The sequence below is a fragment of the Gossypium hirsutum genome, chromosome D10 (assembly GCF_007990345.1).
Source record: "Gossypium hirsutum isolate 1008001.06 chromosome D10, Gossypium_hirsutum_v2.1, whole genome shotgun sequence".
Lineage (NCBI taxonomy): Eukaryota > Viridiplantae > Streptophyta > Magnoliopsida > Malvales > Malvaceae > Gossypium > Gossypium hirsutum.
In genome coordinates, this window is record NC_053446.1 from 63,580,684 (window position 1) to 63,604,005 (window position 23,322).

The 23,322-nt window shown below is 31.8% G+C and overlaps 1 protein-coding gene across 1 annotated transcript; it reads right to left on the reverse strand.

Annotated features, from left to right (window-relative positions):
* Positions 1–2,298: 2,298 nt before the first annotated feature.
* Positions 2,299–3,347, reverse strand: LOC107944082 (NAC domain-containing protein 83). The gene is made up of 2 exons (XM_016877902.2): positions 2,577–3,347; positions 2,299–2,435 (listed from the first exon to the last, which is right to left on the reverse strand). The coding sequence occupies exons 1-2, from the start codon at positions 3,306–3,308 to the stop codon at positions 2,352–2,354; spliced, it is 816 nt and encodes a 271-aa protein (XP_016733391.1). The 5' UTR covers positions 3,309–3,347; the 3' UTR covers positions 2,299–2,351.
* Between the last annotated feature and the right edge of the window lie 19,975 nt (positions 3,348–23,322).

A 23,322-nucleotide genomic window follows, 5' to 3' on the forward strand; every position in this document is an offset into this window, starting at 1 on the left:
AAAAGCAACTCCATTTAGCTCTAAGTGGTGAGGCCAGTTCACCGGCCACATTTTTTACAGGTCAGGTGCTGGTGCAATTGCAAAGCCTTTAATTGTTAAAGGGAAAATTACCGTTACATCTGTAACGGAGCTACCATTTTCCGTTAATGAAAATGCCATTTTCCATCTCTCTCCCTCTTCCCACAATCTCTCCCCTACTTTGATTTTCTCTCCCTCTCCCCTTCTTCTCCACCACCACTGCTATTAGAAGCCTAACCACATTGTCCTTCCATTTCATTCTCTTCCATGGCCATCCATTCTTGCCTTTGCACTTCTCACCATTTCCATCTTCGTTGTAACTTGGTTCATCTTCTTCACTCATGCTTCCATCATTTCCTAGATTCATATGCAAAGAACAAAGTGTAAAATGAGAAGAACCAATGTACACCATGTCAACAAGAAAGGCTGGTCAAGCTTGTTAATGGGATTCAAGATAATGTTGCTATTTGTCACTACATCAAGTTTTGGTCCCCATTGATAAGGATAACCTTCACAATAACAAATAATCGAAACTTATTTTTTCTTAGAAACCCAAAAACATACATATAAAAAAGCACATTACTTTCAAAAACCCAAAACACAATTTCAAATTTGACAGTTTAGAGAGTAGAGTAACCTACCGGGGAACTCCAAGAATAGAACGGGTACTATAAGTAACAGTCCAGGTGAAATACAAGTAAGGGTATTCAACATTCACCAAAGACATGCCCAAAATAGACAAAACACCAAAAACAAAATGAGGAATGAAGGATTTCTCCATTTCCCTTTTATACCCTGAAAGCCAACCAATGAAAAAATTTTAAAAACAAAAACCTGGCAGAAATGGGTTTATCAGAAGACTATCACCATTATCGGCTGAAATAGAAACTCCTTGGAAAGTGAACTATTTTAAGAACAAAACAGGGGAAAAATATGTATAGACTAGATGTTGGTGGAAGTAGAGTGGCCTTTTTAAAGCAATTTGGAAGCTTATGATAATTTCTTCCAGCTTATGTTTATTTTCACTGCTTTAAAAAGGCCAAAAATGAAAAAGAATGAATCATGTAATAGACGAGAAGGAAAATAAAAATGGAAATCTGGGTTAGGTTGAAATAAAAATGTACTCTAACTAATCTGATGTAAACTCATAAGCCACAAACGTCACTGCACCAATCTGATGTAAGGAACAGAGTAATAACAGCGTCGACGGTGGGGATGATGGTGAAGAAGGAATGGGGGAAGAGGGGGAGAGGGCAAGGTGGGGAGGTCTGAAAAAAATAAAGGGCCTTATGATAGGGGGAGGGATGGTGGGGAAGAGGGAGAGGGATGGAAAATGACATTTCCATTGTTGAATTGTAAATTTTGGAAGGTGAGTATGATAAGTATGCTGCATTTGATGCTGTTCCATTGACAAGTTTGTTCTACTTAATTAAGAGCCTTTCACTTTGCTATATCATTAAAAGGAAAAGAAAAAGAAGATACTGATGTGCAAAACGGATAATTTTTATTATAAATTAATTCTTAAAATATGTACAATATTGAAAATTTATTATTTTGAAGGGTTCCTACAAGACTTATGAATGTTGAGCTCCTTATATTTAATATGTTGGTTGTGATCACTGATGAGGACTCTATTCTAACTATATCATATTTTTGTGTAAGTAGGATCTGAAATGTGGTAAATTGATCCTTAACAAGTAAGATTTTTGTTGAATAATTTTTCATTCTGTCTTAATGAGGAAACAATCATGTATTTATATATATGTTACTACCATTCATGGAATTGACTCCAATGTTCATAGAACTAACATTCTTAGCAGACTTTGAGTACATTAAACACGTGTACTGTTTTAGACTATTTGCTGGACAATCCTCAGGCTCCTACGAGCCAAGACATGCGAGCTCCCCTTGCAATCTCCTCTTGTCTTGTGCGAGTTGAGTCTACACTCTGCAAGCTTTCTTTGCGAACACACTTTGCGAGCTCCATGCTGTAAGACTTGCATGTATCCAATTGTGATAATTTAAAAATATTGATAATTAAAATTTTCTACTTACAGTAAGTAAAACCAGATAGTTTGGGTTTTTTAAGTTTTAGAAAAAAAATCATGTTTGATAAAAACAAAATATTATTTGCTATAAAATATTTAAATCAATTTTAGTTATAAAATATATTTTAGATTAGTGTATTAATATATTAAGATAAATGAAGGCATGCAAAGAGGAGACACCAAATTTACGTGGAAAACCCTTCTGAATATAGAAGGGAAAAAAAACCACGGGAAAAAAGCCATCACTATAATTCATATGTGGAGTTACATTTGAAGACATTTACATCAACTCCAATCGGAGTTCAAAAAGTTGTCCAGTTCTTGCAATGTGATGAAACTATTGGCGTTGACATCCTCACGAGCTTCTTCCTGAATATGCAAATCAATACCAGTTCTTAGGCTTGAGAATCAAATATATAAGCATGCATGAACAAGCTTTATGAATATATAAGCTAAATCATAAACATGTAAAAATATAAAACGAAAATAGAGCAAGGGTTAGGCAGGTACCAGATGGTGAGAATTATAATCAGGCACTCCAAGATTGCCACCAACACCTGCCGACGTCCAAGGGTTTGGTTGTTGGTTTAAACATGCAGTGAAGGGTGGTGACGGTGAGAAGCCTCCTGCTTCTGGAGCCATATAATCAAATGACTGATTCCCCAGGGGCACGAAAGCAAAATGATTTGTTGAAGTCGACGGCACCTCCATCAACTTACGTTTCTTTTTCTTGTTGATTTCTCCTTCACATTCTTCGTAATCCGGGCTCACAACAGCCGCATCCTTATTCTTAATCTCACAGATAACATAATCACTCAAACCAAGAGCTTCTTGGTCTTTCAAGGAGAACTCATGCATGCTCCATTGACCATTTGATTTCTGGCTTTTCTTGCGGGTGTACTTGAAGTATTTATCATACCCTATGACTTCGCCGCCGTCCGAGTTCTTCACTTCTTTGATATATTGTTGGAGCCAACATCCATCTCCCGCGGTTCTTTCGATTCTTGATTTGCTCTTCTTCTTCAGCTTCGTGATAACCCAGAAAGACTCTTCTGCCGAATCTTGGTTGAAAATATTCCAAGGCTCGCGATTTTCTCCATAAATATCCAACTCCTCCATCACACCAGCAGGTATGGGGTCGCCCTTGATGAATGGTTGAAGGTAATCGCAAAGGATTTCTTCTTTGGTGGGAAGAAATCGAAACCCTACAGGAATCTGAAGCTGCGGGCTAACAGTTGACATGATCGTTAAGGCGGTGGTGATCGACGACGAGAAAGATGAGATCAATTTCAAAAATTTTCTATTTTATAATTTACATATAAATCCTTTTGTATCAAATAGTTTGTTTATATATATTATTTTAAAATAAATAATAATAATTCGTTAATTCAAATTTCATAATATGAAATTTACAATTTTAACTTCATTCAAAATTTTAATTATAAAATTCTTTTACTCAAATTAAATTATAATTTTTGCAATAAAAATAACATTTTACTTTTATTAATTTTAAATTTAAAAAAAAAGTTAGAAAATCCATATGAATTTTTTCGCGCACTCTTAGTGTCGCCGCTGCATGTAGTGTGAATGTAGCTTAATATTCAAAAGAAACTGAAGCAAAAACAAATGGATTAATAAATATAAAATTATATCAGGAAATCAGCTTAATCCTTTTGGTCTTAACATACCTTCTTTGTTGTAGTTAAAGCCACGGACTCGCCGGAAAGTCCCTCGTACCAGTGTCGACACGCCGGAACATGCAAGGACACGGGATTTTGGTGGTTGAAAGTCGTTAAAAACATCAGAATAGTGATAGAAAATCTCTGTTTGAAACCTAAATCTGCACATCATCATTAAGATTTTCTATAATCTAATATGGTGCATGTTCTTAGGAGGTTCAGAGAGGTATAATGAGGGTATTTTGAATATTTCGACACCGTTGACGGCGGCCGGAGTGGTAGCGGAGGGTCTAATGAGGTTCCGAAAGAAAAAGTAATTGCTTGAAGATGTCATCGTTTAACCCGTCGAGTATCTATGAACTTCTTAACAAAAAAATCATTTAAATGACAATTTTGCCCATAGACAGGTGTCATCTTCTCAACCTTTAGATATGAAGGAGTTTCCCACTACTTGCATGGGAATTCCCTCCAATGTTCTTAACACTTGTAATGTGATAATGGAAAAAAGAGAAGAATTTGTTTGTTAACAGTTTCGTGTTTAATTACTAGTAATCGATGTGGGATGTTAATATCATTTGATGTGTTCTTTGTTTTGTTTAGGATTAGCAGCATTTGCATAAGAATCGTTTGCAAGAATATGCTCAGAGATCCAGGGTCGGTCTCCCTGTTTACCATAGCTTCAACGAAGGGTTTGCGCATGCTCCGAGGTTCAAAGCCACCGTTCGAGTTGGTCGAGTCACTTACACTTGTAGGCTGACTTTTCCACACCGGAAAGAAGCTGAGCAAAACGTTGCTCGGGTTCAAAGCCATTAAACAACTACTGATTGTTGATCTAGTAAGCCCTTCTGAATAACCTGTTATTGTTGTGGTAAGTCATTTCATCTCATTAAAAATGGTAAAAACTAGTGTTAGGACATGGTGAAGCTTTGAAATGCTGTAATGATCCATTAACCAAGCCTAGGAATGACACCTAACGCTAATGACCTTGTCCTGCCAACTTACGTTGTAAGCGTCCGAGTGCTGATGCCAATCATCGTACGAAACAAGCGGAATCCGCAGTACTAGGAGCGTGATCGGAAGAAATTGCGAATTGGTCGGCAGTAGGTTTGTGTTTCTCCATTTTGATCGTCTCCTACTAATGCTTAAGTTGAGTGCAAGGGGGCTAAAGCTACAATGTTGAATTGAACTTGACATGCATATATATATTCCATTTGATTGGTTGTAGGTTTTGTCTACCAGGAGGAGAGAAGAAAAGTTTTTGGGAATTCTATAAGATAGGAAGGGAACTTTGATTATAAATATGGGCTGTAGGCATAGATGTTTATAGGTTGGGTCCAATCAAAATTTTAGACATATTTGTTAAGTTAGCTCGGCTAAAAAAATTGACCTAAAATTTTGTCCAAATTCAGCTCGGATAAAATGTTAAAATTCAAGTCCGGCATGCCCGTATTAATTTTTATATTAATTTTGTTAAATAATTATTTTAAAATTATAATACATAAAAAATATTAAAAATATTAAAATAAATATTTCCCTACAAATTGAAAATAAATTTAAAAATATGTATATTTAAATAACACTAAGATAAGTGTAACTTAACTAGCAAATATCTCTAAAATAGTAACAAAATTAACAATAAAACAAGAGTTATATAATATCCAAACAATAACAATCAAATAGTAACAATATAATAGTCAAATGGTAGCAAAACAGTAAAATACAACAATAAAAAATTGCAACAAAACAGTAAAAAAAATAACAAATTTTTTTGTATATTCGAGCCGGTATTGGGCAAAAAAGCCTTACTCAAGACTAATCTATTTTCTAAACAGACCTTATTTTTTTGTATGAGCCATTTTTCTCGCTTATACTTTTAATCAAATTCTCCTACTTTTGAGTGGGCCTTCGGATTGAGTGGCCCAACCTATAGACAAGTCTAGTTGTATAACCTTATTCTTCTATTTGGAACTCGTTTGTATCGTGTTGAATATGTTGAAAGTGTGCACTAAAAATGAAGTCACCAACATATGTTACTTTCCACTTCAGAGGTAATTGGTTTTGCATGTGCATGCGCAGCGAGAAGCTAAGAAATTACTTTTAAGGCAGAGATTAATGATAAAATTTAGGGGATAAAATATAAATTTATTATTATACCTAGATATAATTTTATAAATTTTAAAAGGGTAAAATGCCAAAGTTACCATTTTGGGACAAGGCGACTGCGTCAGTACTGTGTCTTTTCCCTATTGTGTGCATTGTGATATATTTGTAGGTGTTTATGTAGCACATTAAGTTTCGTTGTCTAACATAAGTACGTAAAATTTGCTTGGCATAGGCAAATCCAAAAGCACTACAAAACAAAAGGGGTAAAGTAACATTTAGACCATGATATGATGATGTGATACAATCTCAAAATATTATGTCATCAACTGGATCAAATTCGAAAAAAAGATCAAATTTAGGGAGTAATATGGACCCAAATAAATTTAGAGATTAAATTAATTTTTTTTATCAAACTTAGAAACCAGTGGTGTGTTTGATAAACTTTTGAAAACTTTCATTTAATATTTGAATATGTTTGATAATCATTTTAATTTTTTATTTAATATAATGTTTTCAACAAAAAATGTTAAATAAGATAAGTAGATAGGTAACTATTTATCAAAAAATATTAAATTGATTTTATTTTATTAAAAAATTGAAATAAATTATATTTTTAAAAAATTAGATATTCAAATTAACTTATTATAATTTATCTAAAATAATATAAAATATTATATTAACAAGATTAAAATTAAATAATAAATAGCCTATTAAAAATTAATATTTATTTTTATCAAACAACATGGTTTGTCGATATCAGGCGAATCCTAGTCCAAGACACTGACAAACATTAAAACAAGTACTCAAGTATTTATGAAGAACACTAGATTAAATATGCTTGTGTATTTTGGAGGAGACCATACTCCTATTAGTTATACAAATTCTGAATTCCAAACGTGTCAAGATTCGAGAAAATTAACATCAAACCGTGTCTTTATCTTAGACGACAGATCAATAATGTGGAGAAACACTGCTAATTTCACTATGGAGGCCGAATATGTGACTACTTTCGAGGCAATAAAAGAAGTAATATGGCTTCAGAAGTTCCTTATGGATCTTGAAACCGGTCTTGGTAAGGGAAAACTATCATATTGTATTGTGACAATAATGTTACAATAGCTAAAACCAGGAAACCAGAAACCATAAGAGAACAAAACACAAGATAGAAAGTATCACATCACAAGTGAGGTAGTTGAAGATGAAATACTGGATATAATCAAAGTCACCTCAGAGGACAACCTTACGGATTCTTTACTAATACTGTGGTGGTTTTGAGTTTTGAGAAACATGTAAATGGTATGAGAATACGAAATATGACTCATTTACTTCATTAGAGCAAGTGAGATATTGTCAGTATCTAGTACGCTTAATGTATATGAATTAGTAATTTTCAAACAAATTAGTTTAATAAAAATATTCATCAATTTCATTAATCTCTTTATATATTGCCCTCTACGGTCTTGTGCATGCAAAACAAAATGAAATAAAATATTATTTCATATTGTTATTGTGGTTAGCTATGGTTTAGGAGATAAATCAATTGTCTCACAATATTGTTTTAGCTTCAAATCGAGAAAGGTTTTTTGTTGGGTAAGGGTTAGCTGTTGGGTTGTTCTCGTAATTAATTAAGAAACTTAAAGGTTGTTTTCAATCTTTTTAATCGACTTATCAATTGGAGGAGAAAATTCATTGTTCGAAATCAATTTGAAGTCGAGTCAATATCGCGCCTGAGGCTAGAGTTTTCATTTGTTTGTTTTATTTAATTTAATTATGATTTACTTATTTTTATTTAATTTCTATTAGTTTTAACCCCTTCTTTAATTTTGTAGATTCGTCTAATCTTAGTCATAAGAAATCATAAAATTAATCAATCTAGTCTTTGTGAGATCAACCCTACTCACCATACTGCAAATTAATTTAATTTCGATTTAGGTATAGGAATTTATTTTTTGTGGATTCGACATCTATCAGCCTTTAGTCTAATAAAAAATGAGTAAATCGATTAAAAGTCTAATATGTCAAAATAGATATATATATATATATATATATGACTAACTAGATTGAAAACACATAGGACAAGATCTAAGTAGAATAGATCTTAAATTTATTTATGAATTTATTCATTGATGACGTTTATAGTGTGACATGTCTTAATATTGAGTGGACGATGGATTATGCATGTGTGATTTTGTATACTTTAATATTAAGTGAAAGTTCTTATTTTAAATAAATAAAAAATTGAAAGTTGATGGATTCAATATATGACTTCTGTAATATTGGCTAAAGAAAACTCTACAACATGTTGAACATTATAAGAAATTAAATACGTCCAGCAGATTCAAAACTAAAAAGCTTAAAATTAAAGCAGGTAAACGGCTAAAGGAAACTCCACCACTAGCATTTGATGTAGCATATGCTCATTATACTCAACTTTCAAAAATTTCAGTTCTGCTATTTAAGGCTCTGCAGCAGCACCTGGCATGTAATACATACTAATAGTAAATCAAAAGCAACTCCATTTAGCTCTAAGTGGTGAGGCCAGTTCACCAGCCATATTTTTTACAGGTCAGGGTGCTGGCGCAAAGCCTTAAATTATTGAACTGCAAATTTTGGAAGGTGAGTATGATTAGTATGCTGCATCAAATGCCAGTGGGGGAGTCGGATTTCGCTGTTCACCTTCTCTAATTCTAAGCCTTTTAGTTTTGAATCTATTGGATGTATTCAATTTCTTATCATGTTAACTGCAACATAATAAACTTGGTTCTTGGCAACAAAGCTGTTACATTGACAAGTTTGTTCTACTTAATTAAGAGCCTTTCACTTTGTTGTAGCATTAAAAGGAAAAGAAAAAGAAGAAGAAGATACTAATGTACAAAACGGAAAACCTTTTTTATAAATTAATTCTTAAAATATGTACATTGAAAATTTATTATTTTGAAGGGTCTTACAAGACTTAGAGCTCCTTATATTTTTTCCTCGCACCTAAAATGTTTTTAAGGGACGGATATTTTTATGATAGTTAAAATGTAATTTTTCATTTTAATTTTTAAAGGACTAAATCAAAATTTATCATTTGTAGGAGGTTAAAGTATTAATTTACTTACATTAATTTAAAACTTTCATAAATTGTAAAAACCAAAAATCAAAACTTTTCATTTTAAAGAGTTGGGAACCCTACTAGCCGAGGTCGCCCCTCACAAGTTTTACAAATCCATCAAGATCAAGAGTTTAGGATTTAGGGTGTTTGGAGGATTTTCAAACTACAAATTAAAAAATTGTGATTACTTAAATCAAAGTGAAATTTATTTTTATTTAATTTATAAATAATATAAAAAGTAAATATTTTACAATACTATATATATAATTTTTATACATGATTTCTATATAAATGCACTGCCCCTAAATGATATGTAATGATATACACAATTGATTTTTAGATTAGACAAATATACCAATTAATTATCAATATATATCTTCTTGTTGTAAATACATTAACTGGATGTCTATAACCCCTTTAAATATATTAAAGTAATGAGATAAAACTCTTTACTTCATTTATAATCAGGAGACCATTAAATGGAGAAATTAAAAAAACTTAATTCATTGAATGTAATACATTTACTAATCGAATGTAAATGAGCTTATAAATAGCACATTGTAAGTAAAAATTAAACAATGAAAATTCTCCCGTATTTTTCATCCACTTTTTACTTATTATTATTATTTTATTAATTTTTCTATAACACGTTATTAGCATGAGCTTCTACAAGTTCATAGTGAAGTTCACGTCATTTCTACTTTATATAATTTGCTCGTATAACTCACGTTAAACCATACACGAATATGAATATTCAACAAAATTTTGATAGACCCAAAATTAATGGAGACATGTGTCTTGCAGATAGTGCTACAACACATACAATACTCAAAGATAAAAATATTTTTCTCATTTGACAATGGGTAATGCCCATGTTAATACAATATCGGGTAGTTCAAAACTTATTGAAGGCTCTGGAAGAACTATTATATTATTACCTAAAGGTACAAAATTTGTCATTGATGATGCTTTATATTCCACTAAGTCTCAAAGAAATTTATTGAATTTTAAATATATTTATCTTAATGGGTATCATATTCAGACCATGAATGAGAAAAATATTTAATATCTATATATTACAAATGTTGAATGTGGAAAGAAATATGTTTTGAAAAGACTACCTGCTTTTTCATTAGGTTTATATTATACACATATTAGTGCAATTGAGTTACATGCTATTACAAACTAGATGTTTGTAGAACCACATATTTTTACTATTTGGCATGACTGATTATGTCATCCCGAATCTATTATGATGCAAAGAATCATGGGGAATTCAATTCAACACCCATTAAAGGACCAAAAGATTCTTTAATTCAAGGATTTATCTTGTGTTACTTGTTCTCAAGGAAAATTGATTATTAGACCATCACCAGCTAAAGTTGGGATTGAACCTCCCACATTTCTGGAACGTATTCAAGGTGATATATGTAGGTCCATTCATCCACCATGTGGACCATTAAGATATTTTATGGTATTAATAGATGCAGTTAGTAGGTAGTCACATATATGTTTTTATTATCGACTCACAACCTGGCATTGGCGAGACTACTTGCTCAAATAGTTCGATTAAGAGCACAATTTCTAAATTATGCAATCAAAAGTATTCGTCTTAATAATGCTTATGAGTTTACATCCCAAGGTTTTTAATGATTATTGTATGTCAATTGGGATAAAAGTTGAACATCCTGTAGCTCGTGTTCACACAGAAAATGGTTTAACAGAATCGTTTATCAAACGCCTCAAACTAATAGCTCGACCGTTGCTTATGAGAACAAAACTCCCTATTACAACTTGAGGATATGCTATTTTGCATGCAATAACACTTGTGCGCTTAAGGCCAACAAGTTATAATAAATACTCCCCATTACAATTGGCTTTTGGTTAGGAGCCAAATATTTCCCATCTTAGAATTTTTTGGATGTGCAATATATGTTCCAATTACTCCACCACAACGCACAAAGATAGGTCTTCAAAGGAGGTTGAGAATATATGTTGGTTATGAATCTCCTTCTATAGTTAAATATGGTGAACCATTAACTGGAGATTTATTTACTGCACTATTCATTTATTGTCATTTTGATGAAACAACATTCCCAATATTAGGGGGAGAGAAAATACAACTGGTAAAAGAAATTACATGGAATGGATCATCATTATCTCAATTAGATCATCGCACAAGTCAATGTGAACAAGAAGTTCAAAGGATCACACATTTGCAAAACATCGGCAATCAACTGCCAAATTCATTTACTAACCTAAAGAGAATTACAAAATCTCACATACCACCTGAAAATGCTCCAATACGAATTGATATCCCAATAGGGCAAATTACTAGTGTAAAAGAAGGTAATCCAGGCATGAAGTGTGGAAGGTTAATCTGTTCCAAAGATAAAAATCCTCGTAAAAGAAAATGAGTAATTACTTAAGATGATAATATTGTAGAGGCAAGTCCCCAAGAAGAGGCCAAATATGTAACTAATCAAAAAACCCCAGAAGAGGTTCAGGTACCTGAAAATGGTGATAACGAATTAATCTCAATAAGTTATGTTACTTAAAGAAAAATATGGAATTGAAAAAATATAGTTGTCGACAATAATTTTGCTTATGGGCACTCCTACTATCACCGCTACATGTAGTATGAATTGACTTAAAATTCAAAATAAATCAAAGCAAAAACAAATGAATTAATAAATATAAAATTATATAAAAAATTATATTTTGAAATATCAGCTGAATCCTTTTGGTCTTAACATACCTTTTTTGTTGAATTCTTTTCAATATATGGTTAATGAATGGGGCTTTCAGCGTGTTTATGAAAAGCATTGTTGTCTCATTCTTCGGAAGAAGTGGTTGGACTTGCGTTGCCACCTCTCTCTATCTCTAAGTATACTACATAAAGCTTTCTTTTTGCTTCTTCTTCATGTTTTACAGTGTAATTTTTTCGGGCATTATGTTAGTCACATGGCTATATTATTTCATTAAATCCTGTGTCAAGTCTTTCTGTAACACCTCTTACCCGTATCCAACACTGGAATAGGGTACGAGGCATTACTAGAACACATACACTTATAAACGTATTTAACCGAGTTATAAAATTTCATCTAAATTAAAACTTTTAAAATTATTAACATGCTTTTATAACTTTTCACAATATATCCTCAAAATATTATAATCATAATAAATAGGGCCTACGATATCCGATACATACTTATGCAATTCAATGCTTCATTTCCATTTCATTCAATTCGCAATTTCTCATGCTCACTGTTTAAATCATATCACTAGCAATTTTCATTTAATTCACGTACAATTCAATGTCACTAAGTTTAACACTAATACGTATTTACCATTTAACTCAACGTTTATCGATTGTACCATTCATTAACACATTTATGAAATTCTCAATTTTGCAATGAAAAGATCACTTTAGCTTAAATAACAACATCATCCTGGTATAAATACACAACCACTTATCCATTTGCTTTAATTCTTTTGGGCCCATTTTTCATTTACCATCCTTAATCAAATTAGGGAACGGTTACGGAAAATTGAGTACTTCACTTTCACTTTGCCGTAGTATAACTATGGCCTTACGTATGATCACTTATCACTTATCCCTGATCAGATAAGTGTAGCTAAGCTACCACTTATCACTTGCTACTTGTCACTGATCAGATAAGAGTAGCTAAAGCTACCACTTATCACTTGTCACTTGTCACTGATCAGATAAGTGTAGCTGAAGCTATCACTTATCACTTGCCACTTGTCACTGATCAGATAAGTGTAGCTGAAGCTACCACTTATCACTTGTCACTTATCACTGATCAGATAAGTGTAGCTAAAGCTACCACTTATCACTTATCACTTCTCACTTATCACTTCTTACTTGTCACTTGTCACTGATCAGATAAGTGTAGCTGAAGCTATCACTTATCACTTGTCACTTGTCACTTGTCACGGATCAGATAAGTGTAGCTGAAGCTATCACTTATCACTTGTCACTGATCAGAAGTACTCAAATCAGGCGTTTCGCTCAATTTGATCATTTATTCAGTTTTCGCACTTTCATTTTATTCTCATTTCAAAAATAAATATATCTCATCATACATTATATAATTCATGAAATTAACATTTAATCATTAAATTTCAGCCATATGAACTTACTATTTCATTATCTTTCCACACTTGTTTCCTATGCACATCACACAAGATATAAACATATCATTCAACCATAGTTGCAAACTAGTGTATTTAAAAATAACTCTTTTTGGAACTAACCACATGATAAACCATTCATGACATTATTTCATGCCAAATCATATACCGAATATACCATACACACATACTATGAAACTTTATTTTCACACATGAGCTTAAACCATGACCAATAATGCACAAATATAAGCATCATTTCTATTTCATCGTTTATCAATTATAATCAAACATATGACCAATTATACACGAATCATTCATATATTTCCCAATTTTCCTCCTCCTCTCCATTCCACATCCTTCATGTGTATAACACACTTAAACAACATTAACTATAATTTTACTATTCACTCACATGTATATTCAAAGCTGTTTATCCGAATCAGAGTCACTAAATTATTTTTATCCGGAGCTACAGAGCTCCAAATTAAGATCCATTAATTTTCCCTGAAACTAGACTCACATATATTCTTTCTATAAAATTTTCAGAATTTTTGGTTTAGCCAAATAGTACAGTTTATTCTTTAAAATTTCCCCTATTTCGTTGTCTGATAGTTCCGACCACTCTTCAGTAAAAATGAATTATCTAATTGTACAAAATTCGGATGATGTTTCTGTTTGTTTCCTTTGAAAATAGACTCATTAAGGATTCTAAGAATATAAATTATAACTCATAATTATTTTTATTCAATTTTTGATGATTTTTCAAAGTCAGAACAGAGGAACCCGAAATCATTCTAATATTGTCTCACAAAATTTATTATATCTCATAATTTACAAATCCATTACTTACACCGTTTCTTCTATAAAAAACTAAACTCAATAAGCTTTAATTTCATATTTTATTCACCCTCTGATTTAATTCCTGCAATTTTTGGTGATTTTTTAAAGTTAAATAACTGCTGCTGTCCAAAACTGTTTTAATGCAACATGTTGATTTCCATTTTGCCCCAAATTTCACAGTTCGTACAATTCGGTTCTTTCTCAATTAACCCCTCAATCGATCTAATTTTCTCAATTAATACTTTACCTAGACATTATAAGTTATTTCACAACTATTTAAATTCAGAATTTCCACATATAACCCTAACTTCAAACTCTTTTACTATTAGGTCCCAAACATTCACTTTCTATTCAATTCTTTCAATAAAATCAGCATATGAACAATTTAAAGCTCTAATTCCATGCTAAATCATCATACTTCCAGCACATATTCATAGCAACTTTCAACTTCTTTCATAGAATCAAAAACTAATGAATTCAACAAGTGGGCCTAGTTGTAAAAGTCACAAAAACACAAAAATTTCAAGAAATAATCAAGAATTGAACTTACTTGCAGTAAAAATATGAAAAACCAGCTTAAGGGAACCCTTCTATGGTGTTTTAGCTGATGAGAATGCAGAAAAATAAAGAGAAATCTAGATAATTCCACTTTGGTCCTAACTTTATTAAGTAAATTTTGTAATATTCCAATTTTGCCCTTAATTCTCCTTACTTTGTTGCTGATTTCCTACCTTTGCCGTCCAGCCCAAATAGACCTTGGGCCTATTTTCCTTTTAATCCCTCTTCCTTTTATCATTTAAGTTATTTAATCATTTCCCATAGTTTTGCATTTGTTACAATTTAGTCCTTTTTGTTCAATTAATTATCGGAACTTTAAAATTTCTTAACAAAACTTTAATACTAACTTTTTAACACTCCATAAATATTTTTATAAATATTTATGGCTCGATTTAAAATCTCTGAGGTCTCGATACCTCATTTTCGATTTTAATTATTTTAATATTTATTTCTAGTGCACTATTCACTATTTAAAAAAATTTTTGAACTTCACATTTAACTTATACTCACTAAATTAATAATATTTTCTACCCATTTGTCAAATTTAGTGATCCCGAATCACCGTTTCGACACCTTTGAAAATTCAGGCCATTACATTTTTCCTCATCAGATTTGTGGTCCCAAAACCACTGTTCCAACTAGACCCAAAATCGGGCTGTTATACTTTCCATAAGTTGATTTTGGCACAGCTTAGTTGGTTGTACCACTTAGCAGCTGACCTAATCAAACTATCCTGAAAGCTGTGGATTAACAGTTTGTCATTATTGATGTATCCCATCATCCTTCGACAGAATATTGTGATATGGGCTTTAGGACAACTAGTCATATTGAATTTTTCAAATTTTGGAGTTTTGAATTTTGGTAGGAGTACTAGATTTGGGACTAAGCTCAACTCCTTAGCATTAACTCCGCAAAGGTAGTCAACATTTTCCATAGCTCTAAATTTTTTTTCCAACCACTTGCACCGATCTTCTAGCTGTTTCGACAATTCTACTCTTACTCTATCCATTTCAGCCATGTTGTTCAAATCGAGAACAATTGGGTTGGTTGGATTATCCTCGAGATTGGAACCTGAACCTGTTGGGTAGTTCATCGGTGTTGAGGCACCGGCTTGATATTGTTGAGGTCTTATGGTGACGGGTACCCTTCGTGGATATGGGTCTGGTTGGGTCTAGACATTTACTGAGGTAAAACCTGAGGGGTATGTAGGGTCTTCATTACATCCCCCGAGTTAACCACAATGCTTTTCCCTTTTTCGATCCCTCTAACCAACAATTGTGTCAACTGGCTTATCGTACTTCGTTGAGATTATTGTATTTGATCCCTCATGTCTTACTATACTTTAGCCAATTGTTAATGCAGCTGCGCTTGCAACTGATCTTTCATGTCTTTCTGAATTTGTTCTAATTTCTCTAATATTTGATCCATTGCTTTGGTTTTGCCGCGGGTATCGTAATGATATTTAGTTGGTATACTCTTGTTGGTTTGACTGTCATAATTTCGATTAATAAGGGTCTTTTTATGGAATTTAATGCATATGATGAAATGTAATGTTGATGAATGAAATGAATGCAAAAAAGAGGTATTGATTTTGATTCAGTTCAATTAGAGCAACTTTACCAGAAAACAAATCTCTTTACATAAAACAAATATTTTACATATACAGCATTACCATAATACTTAAAGCCTTGACTTTCCTAAAAAGCCAAGCTAATTCTCGGTCCCGATCTGATTCTGATTCGTATTTTAAGCTTAACATGTCGGCTTAAACAGCTAAGGTTTGCAAATGGTCGGCTACTTTCCGTACTTGAATTACAACTTCATCCATGATGTAGTCTCTATCCCTAATCTGACATTGAGAGTGTTGGAGTTGCTCTTTCCAGTGTTCATTGTTCGTTTCAAGAAGCTCAACTCGAAGTTCATAATTTTGCAGTGCGGCCTCGAGCTCTTATATCTTTCCCTTCAACTCTTCAATCTTATTTAGGCTTGCTTTCAACTCAATTACGAAGTTGCGACTACGATATTGACATAGTGACCTCTCTAATTCTACTAATCGGGTCTCTCAACCCAACCTTTTCATTTCGGCTTTCTAACAAATCTCTTTCTAGAGCATCTTTTCAAACTCGAGCATCTTGAAATTTCTTTTCCCACTGATCAGCTCTAATATTTTCTTCTTTGATTTCTTGTCTCCATTATTTTGATGTTTTTCCCAACCCGACAGTCCTTATCGACAAACGCAGCTTCTTATAATCTATTTTTAGACTGTCCAAGTCTTCCTCAGCCTTGTTATTTCCTTTTCTCATTTTCTTGGTTTCTAACTTCTGGACGTCGACGTCTAATCCTAGCTGCATCTTTTCCTCTTCCAACTGTTCTATCTTTTTCCTAGTTTCGAACTCTTCTTTTCAAAGTCTTGCTTTATGATCTCTAGCTCAAACAGGATCACTTGTAGGTGTTCTTCTATTGGCCAAGTGTTTTCTTGACTTGACACAAAAACATTGTCATTGACTCTTTTATTATAAATTAATTCTTAAAATATGTACTTCGAAAATTTTTTATTTTGAATGGGTAGAGCTCCCTTGTACATTTTACACCAAAGTGAAATTAATTATTTTTTGGATAAAATTAAATTGTATAATTTATAAAAATTGAATGTAAAATTTTAATTTTATGGGGTGAGGAGCCTACCATCCCCATGCGAAATCACATTTTTCACAAATCCATCAGGATGAAGGGTCAATGTCAAATTTATCGTCTAGATTCCGTTCATAAATCCCTACATGTGAAATCACATTTTCTTTTTATGTTTCACATTGATTTCAACACCTTTGGTCAATCCACGCTGTTGCTACTATGGAGAGTTTTAGGACTTTGTTCCCCAAAAATAGAACCCATAAAATACTATTATTCTTATGTATAACTTATTAAATTGTTCATTTCTAAGATATATTATTGTTTTGATCTTATTATGACTATTAATTTTAAGTTTTTCTAATATGTTTATGTGTTTATTTAAAACCGATTTTTATTTACTTCTTTAAAAAAAAAACTCACTTTTAATACTTTATATACTTCAATCTTTATTTATATATTATATATGTATTATTACTGTTATCTTTTTATTTTATATGTATTACTTATATTAAATTAATATATGTATGTTATTTGCTTCAAATCTATTTCAAATTCAATTATTCAATGGTTATTTTAATTCTATTTCGAGTCTATTCTGAATTTGCGTATGTAATTTATTTTAAAATTTTTATAAATAGGACATATTGATTTTTTTTTATTTTATTATCTTGGTGTATCTTTTAAAAAATTGATGATAGATTTATTTAATTTTTGAATATTGATATTGATATTGATTTTTGCATAATGTGATTAAAATCATTGTTGTTATTCTTGTGTGAATTTATCTATTGCTTGTTTATTACTCTTTGGTGTATGTTTAGGTTACAAGTTATCCTTTTACATTGTACATTGCCGTTCAATCACACTACATTTGTTTTAAAAATTATGTTTCATTAAAGCGTTAAAATCATCTTATTTCATAAATTTTCAAAATACTCGGTGTTCACAATTCTCGAGAAAATTGTGCCCTAACTTGCTGGGCTTCAATTCTTTTCAATGAATTTAGATAGCCTACTATTTCTTTTGCAATAAAACCATACAAATTTTAAATAAAAGTTTTTCGGGATTTCAAAATGTTGGATCCTAACTCACTGGATATGACATTTTGCTACCTCGAATTAAGGATTTTTAAAAACTCCCTGTTACAACTTAAGGATATGCTATTTTGCATGCATCGACGCTTGTGTGCTTAAGGCCAACAAGTTAAAATAAGTACTCTCCATTACAATTGGCTTTTGGTCAGGAGCCAAATATTTCCCATCTTAGAATTTTTGGATGTGCAGTATATGTTCCAATTGTTCCACCACAACGCACAAAGATAGGTCCTCAAAAGAGGTTGGGAATATATGTTGGTTATGAATCTCCTTCTATAATTAAATATGGTGAACCATTAATTGGAGATTTATTTACTGCACTATTTATTGATTGTCATTTTGATGAAACAACATTCCCAACATTAGGGGGGAGAGAAAATACAACTAGTAAAAAAATTACTTGGAATGGATCATCATTATCTCAATTAGATCCTCGTATAAGTCAATGTGAACAAGAAGTTCAAAGGATCATACATTTGCAAAACATCGCCAATCAACTGCCAGATGCATTTACTGACCTAAAGAGAATTACAAAATCTCACATACCAGCTAAAAATGCTCCAATACGAATTGATATCCCAATAGGGCAAATTGTTAGTGCAAAAAAAGGTAATCCACGCCTGAAGTGTGGAAGGCCAATCAGTTCCAAAGATAAAAATTCTCGTAAAAGAAAATGAACAATTATTCAAGATGATAATATTGTAGAGGCAAGTCCCCAAGAAGAGTCAAGTCCCCAAGAAAAGGCCAAATATATAACTAATAAAAAAACCCCTGAAGAGGTTCAAGTACTTGAAAACGGTGATAACGAATAAATCTCAATAAGTTATGTTACTTCAGGAAAAATATGGAACTGAAAAATTATAGTTGTCGATAAAATTTTGCTTAAAATATTGCTATTAAAATAGCAAAAGGAAATGATGATCTTGAGCCTAAATTTATTGCAGAATGTAGAAATAGAAAAGATTGATCAAAATGGAAACACGCAATTCAAGCAGAATTAAATTCACTTTCTAAACATGAGTTTTTGGACCTATAGTCCAAACATCTAAATATGTAAAGCCGATAGGATATAAATGGATGCTTGTACGAAAACGAAATAAGAAAAATGAAGTCGTAACATATAAAGCACGACTTGTAGCACAAGGATTTTCACAAAGGCCCGACATTGATTATGAAGAGACATATTCTCATGTGGTGGATGCAATCACGTTTAAATACCTTATTAGTTTGGCAGTACGTGAAAGACTTGACATACGTCTAATGGATGTTGTTATAGCCTATTTGTATGGTACACTTGATAGTGAAATTTATATAAAACAACCAGAAGGATTTAAAATCCTTGAAGGATATAGAGTTTCCCAGGAAAATTGCTCAATCAGATTAAAGAAAATTTTATATGGATTAAAACAATCTGGACGTATGTGGTACAATCGTCTTAGTGAATATTTGTTAAAAGAAGGTTATAAAAACAATCCAATCTGCCCATGTGTTTTAATAAAAAGGTCTGAATCAAACTGTGTGATAATTGCTATTTATGTTGATGATCTAAATATTATTGAAACTCCCGAAGAGCTTCAAAATGCAGTAAATTATTTAAAGAAATAATTTAAGATGAAAGATCTTGGAAAAACAAAGTTTTATCTTGGTCTGCAGATCGAGCATTTAAAAGATAGAATTCATGTCCATCAGTCAACTTATACGAAAAAGATCTTAAAGAAATTTTATATGGATAAAGCACATCCATTGAGTACCTCGATGGTTGTACGATTGTTAGATGTGAATAAAGATCAATTTCGTCCTTGTAAGAATGATGAAGAGTTTCTTGGTCCTGAAGTACCATATCTAAGTGCCTTAAGAGCTTTGATGTATCTTGCAAATAACACAAGACCTGATATAGCTTTTGTTGTAAACTTGTTAGCAAGGTTTAGTTCTTCTCCAACACGTAGACATTGGAATGAAATTAAACATGTATTTAGATATCTCAGAGGAACCATTGAAATGGGGTTATTTTATTCAAATGATTCAAAATCCCTATTAGTTAATTATGTTGATGTTGGATATTTATCAGATCCACATAAATGTCGATCTCAAACGGGATATTTATTTACATGTGGAGGTGCTGCCATATCATGGTGTTTGAAAAAGCAAACATTAGTTGATGCCTCTTCAAATCATGCTGAAATAATTGAAATGCATGAGGCAAGCCAAGAGTATGTTTGGCTAAGGTTTTTATCCCAACATATCCAGAAGATATGTAATTTGTCTTTATAGGAAAATATGTCAATTATATTATATGAAGATAATGTAACATGTATAGCTCAATTAAAGGGTGGTTATATCAAATGTGACAGTTTTACCAAAATTATTCTTTACTCATGATCTTGAGAAGAAAGGTGACATAGAAGTTCAATAAATTCGTTCTAGTGATACTTTAACGGATCTTTTTACGAAGGCATTGCCAACTTCAACATTTGAAAGACTACGAAACAAGATTGGAATGCGTCGACTCAACAATATAATGTGATGTTGCCATTAGGGGGAGTCTAAAGCACGTTGTACTCTTTTCCTTTAACCAAAGTTTTGTCCCACTGAATTTTCCTGGTAAAGGTTTTTAACGGAATAGGAGATTGTGTACTCTTTTTTCTTCATTAGGTTTTTATCCCACAGGGTTTTTCCAATAAAGGTTTTAATGAGGTGCATTTTTATTTAAAAGACATGTAAGGAGGAGTGTTGTAAATACATTAAATGGATGTCTATAACCCCTTTAAACATATGAAAGTAATGAGATAAAACTCTTTACTTCATTTATAATCAGGAGATCATTAAATGGAGTAATTAAGAAGACTTAATTCATTGAATATAACACATTTACTAATTGAATGTAAATGAGCTTATAAATATCACATTGTAAGTGAAAATTAAACAATTAATAAAAATTTTTCCATATTTTTCATCTACTTTTTCCTTATTATTATTATTTTATTAATTTTTCTATAACACTTCTAATATTATCATATTTTAACTTCAGTTCTAATATATATATACCGATATATACAAATTAATTAAAAGGAAAATGATTGAATCGTGAATTTTCTTGGAACTTGCGGAGAAATTAATTTCTTGACGGTGTTGCTACCAAATACGATTTTTGGTCAATCCATTTATTGCTCTTTTCCAAAAGTAAATAAGTGTCTTTATAATTACTAAAAAATGAAATTGATGATTACTGTGCTTCGGAAATTTTCCATTGTGAATTTGCTTCCAACTTGCCGAGAAAAAAAGTTCTTGACGCTGTTTTTAGTCAATCCACTTATTACTAAGGGTTTACACATAGGATTCGCACACAAAATGTTTTCACATGTGGAAAATTGAGAATCACATTTGTGTATAAAGCTTAAGGTTTTGGTTCATCCAAATGCTGAAAGGTATTAGCTGAGTGGATTTGATCGTATTGAGATGATGGATGTTAAACTATTATGGATATTGCTAACTGCATCACTGTTTTTCATACAAGGGTGTGGAGCAGGAGAGAGTTGCTCTCTTACAACTCAATTATCGTTTCAATGTTAGCGACTGGATAATCGAGAAAGGTTCTAATAGTTGTCACTGGAGATACATTGAATGCCACAATACCACTGGACGAGTGGAAGGACTCTCTTTTTCTTTCAAACATCCATGGTGTTTGGATGCCTCTTTGTTTCTCCCTTTTAAAGAATTGAAGAATCTTGATTTATCCTACAATGGAATAGCGGATTTTATTGAGAACAAAGGTTTGTTGCTTTTCATCTCTATGATCAATTAATCTCTGCTGATGGAAATTGAATTCAAGTCAGTGAATTTTCTTCATTCAATACTCTATAATTGGTGTCTTTTGATTTTATAAATTAAGGCACTAACGACAATAAAAAAACTTTCTTGCAGTACCTTTATCTTCTGCCTTCAGCAATTTGGAAATCCTTAAATTATCTTTTAATGATTTCCATGACAGTATTTTATCTAGTGAGCTTTCATCTCTCAAATATTTTAATTGGTTTTGTGTAGACGCTTATTTTGGGTTTCAAAAATTTGGACTTTTTATTTTATTTTAATATGTCTTGGAGATATTTTAATTATGGTGCAAATAAATGATAACAAAAATGAATACAATAAAAAAATAAAATTATCCTTTTATTTAAAATCATTTAATAAATAAAATTAGTAGTTATTTGTATTTAAGGGGAATAATTGAATTTTTATTTATTTGCACATATATTTCATTGCTCTTGAATAGAAGCGAAGAGTCTAACTTGAAGGTCTTGGATTTAAGCAACAATAGGATCGAAAGTCTCCAGCATTTACAAGGTATAAATTGAAACCCATATTTCAATCAATTAATATAATTTTAGATTTCAGAATTCAGATATAATTGTTAACATAATTAAATATTTTCTTAAATTTAAGATAACATCAAATTTTTTTTTAGTTACATTATGATCAAGTGATTATTATTATTGTTATTATTATTATTATTTTGAAATGTAACACCAATAAATTTAATAAAAAAATTGTGTTCGCAATTGGACCTGAATTTTCAAATCTAAATTAAATGTAAAGGGACTAAATTTCTTGAAATTAAAATACAAGAACTAAAATTTAAATTTATGAAGAGTATAATAACCTATATCATATTTTAACCATTATACTTTTTCTGGAAGTTATATAAAACAAATTTTCCGTGAAACAATATCACAAATTCTACATGGATGAATGTGGAAGAGCTGGACATGAGTGCGAATAGGTTGAAGAACAGTGATCTGACATATATTAGGGGCTAAGTGTAAAGTCCTTAAATATCGGAGGAAACCTACTGCAAGGATAACCCACAAAGACTCTGCCGAATCTTGGTTGAAAATATTCCAAGGCTCGCGATTTTCTCAATAAATATCCAATTCCTCCATCACAGCAGAAGGTATGGTGTCGCCCTTGATGAATGGTTGAAGGTAATCACAAATGATTTCTTCTTTGGTGAGAAGAAATCGAAACCCTACAGGATACGGTCTAACAGTTTGACATGATCGGGGTTTCGTTGAGGTGGTAGTGATCGACGAAGAGAAATA

Coding starts and splice junctions, on each gene's coding strand:
- LOC107944082 (XM_016877902.2), bottom strand. CDS start 3,308: ATGTCAACTGTTAGCCCGCAGCTTCAGATTCCTGTAGGGTTTCGATTT. Junction 2,436..2,576: donor ATTATAATTCTCACCATCTG/GTACCTGCCTAA, acceptor TTGCATATTCAG/GAAGAAGCTCGTGAGGATGT.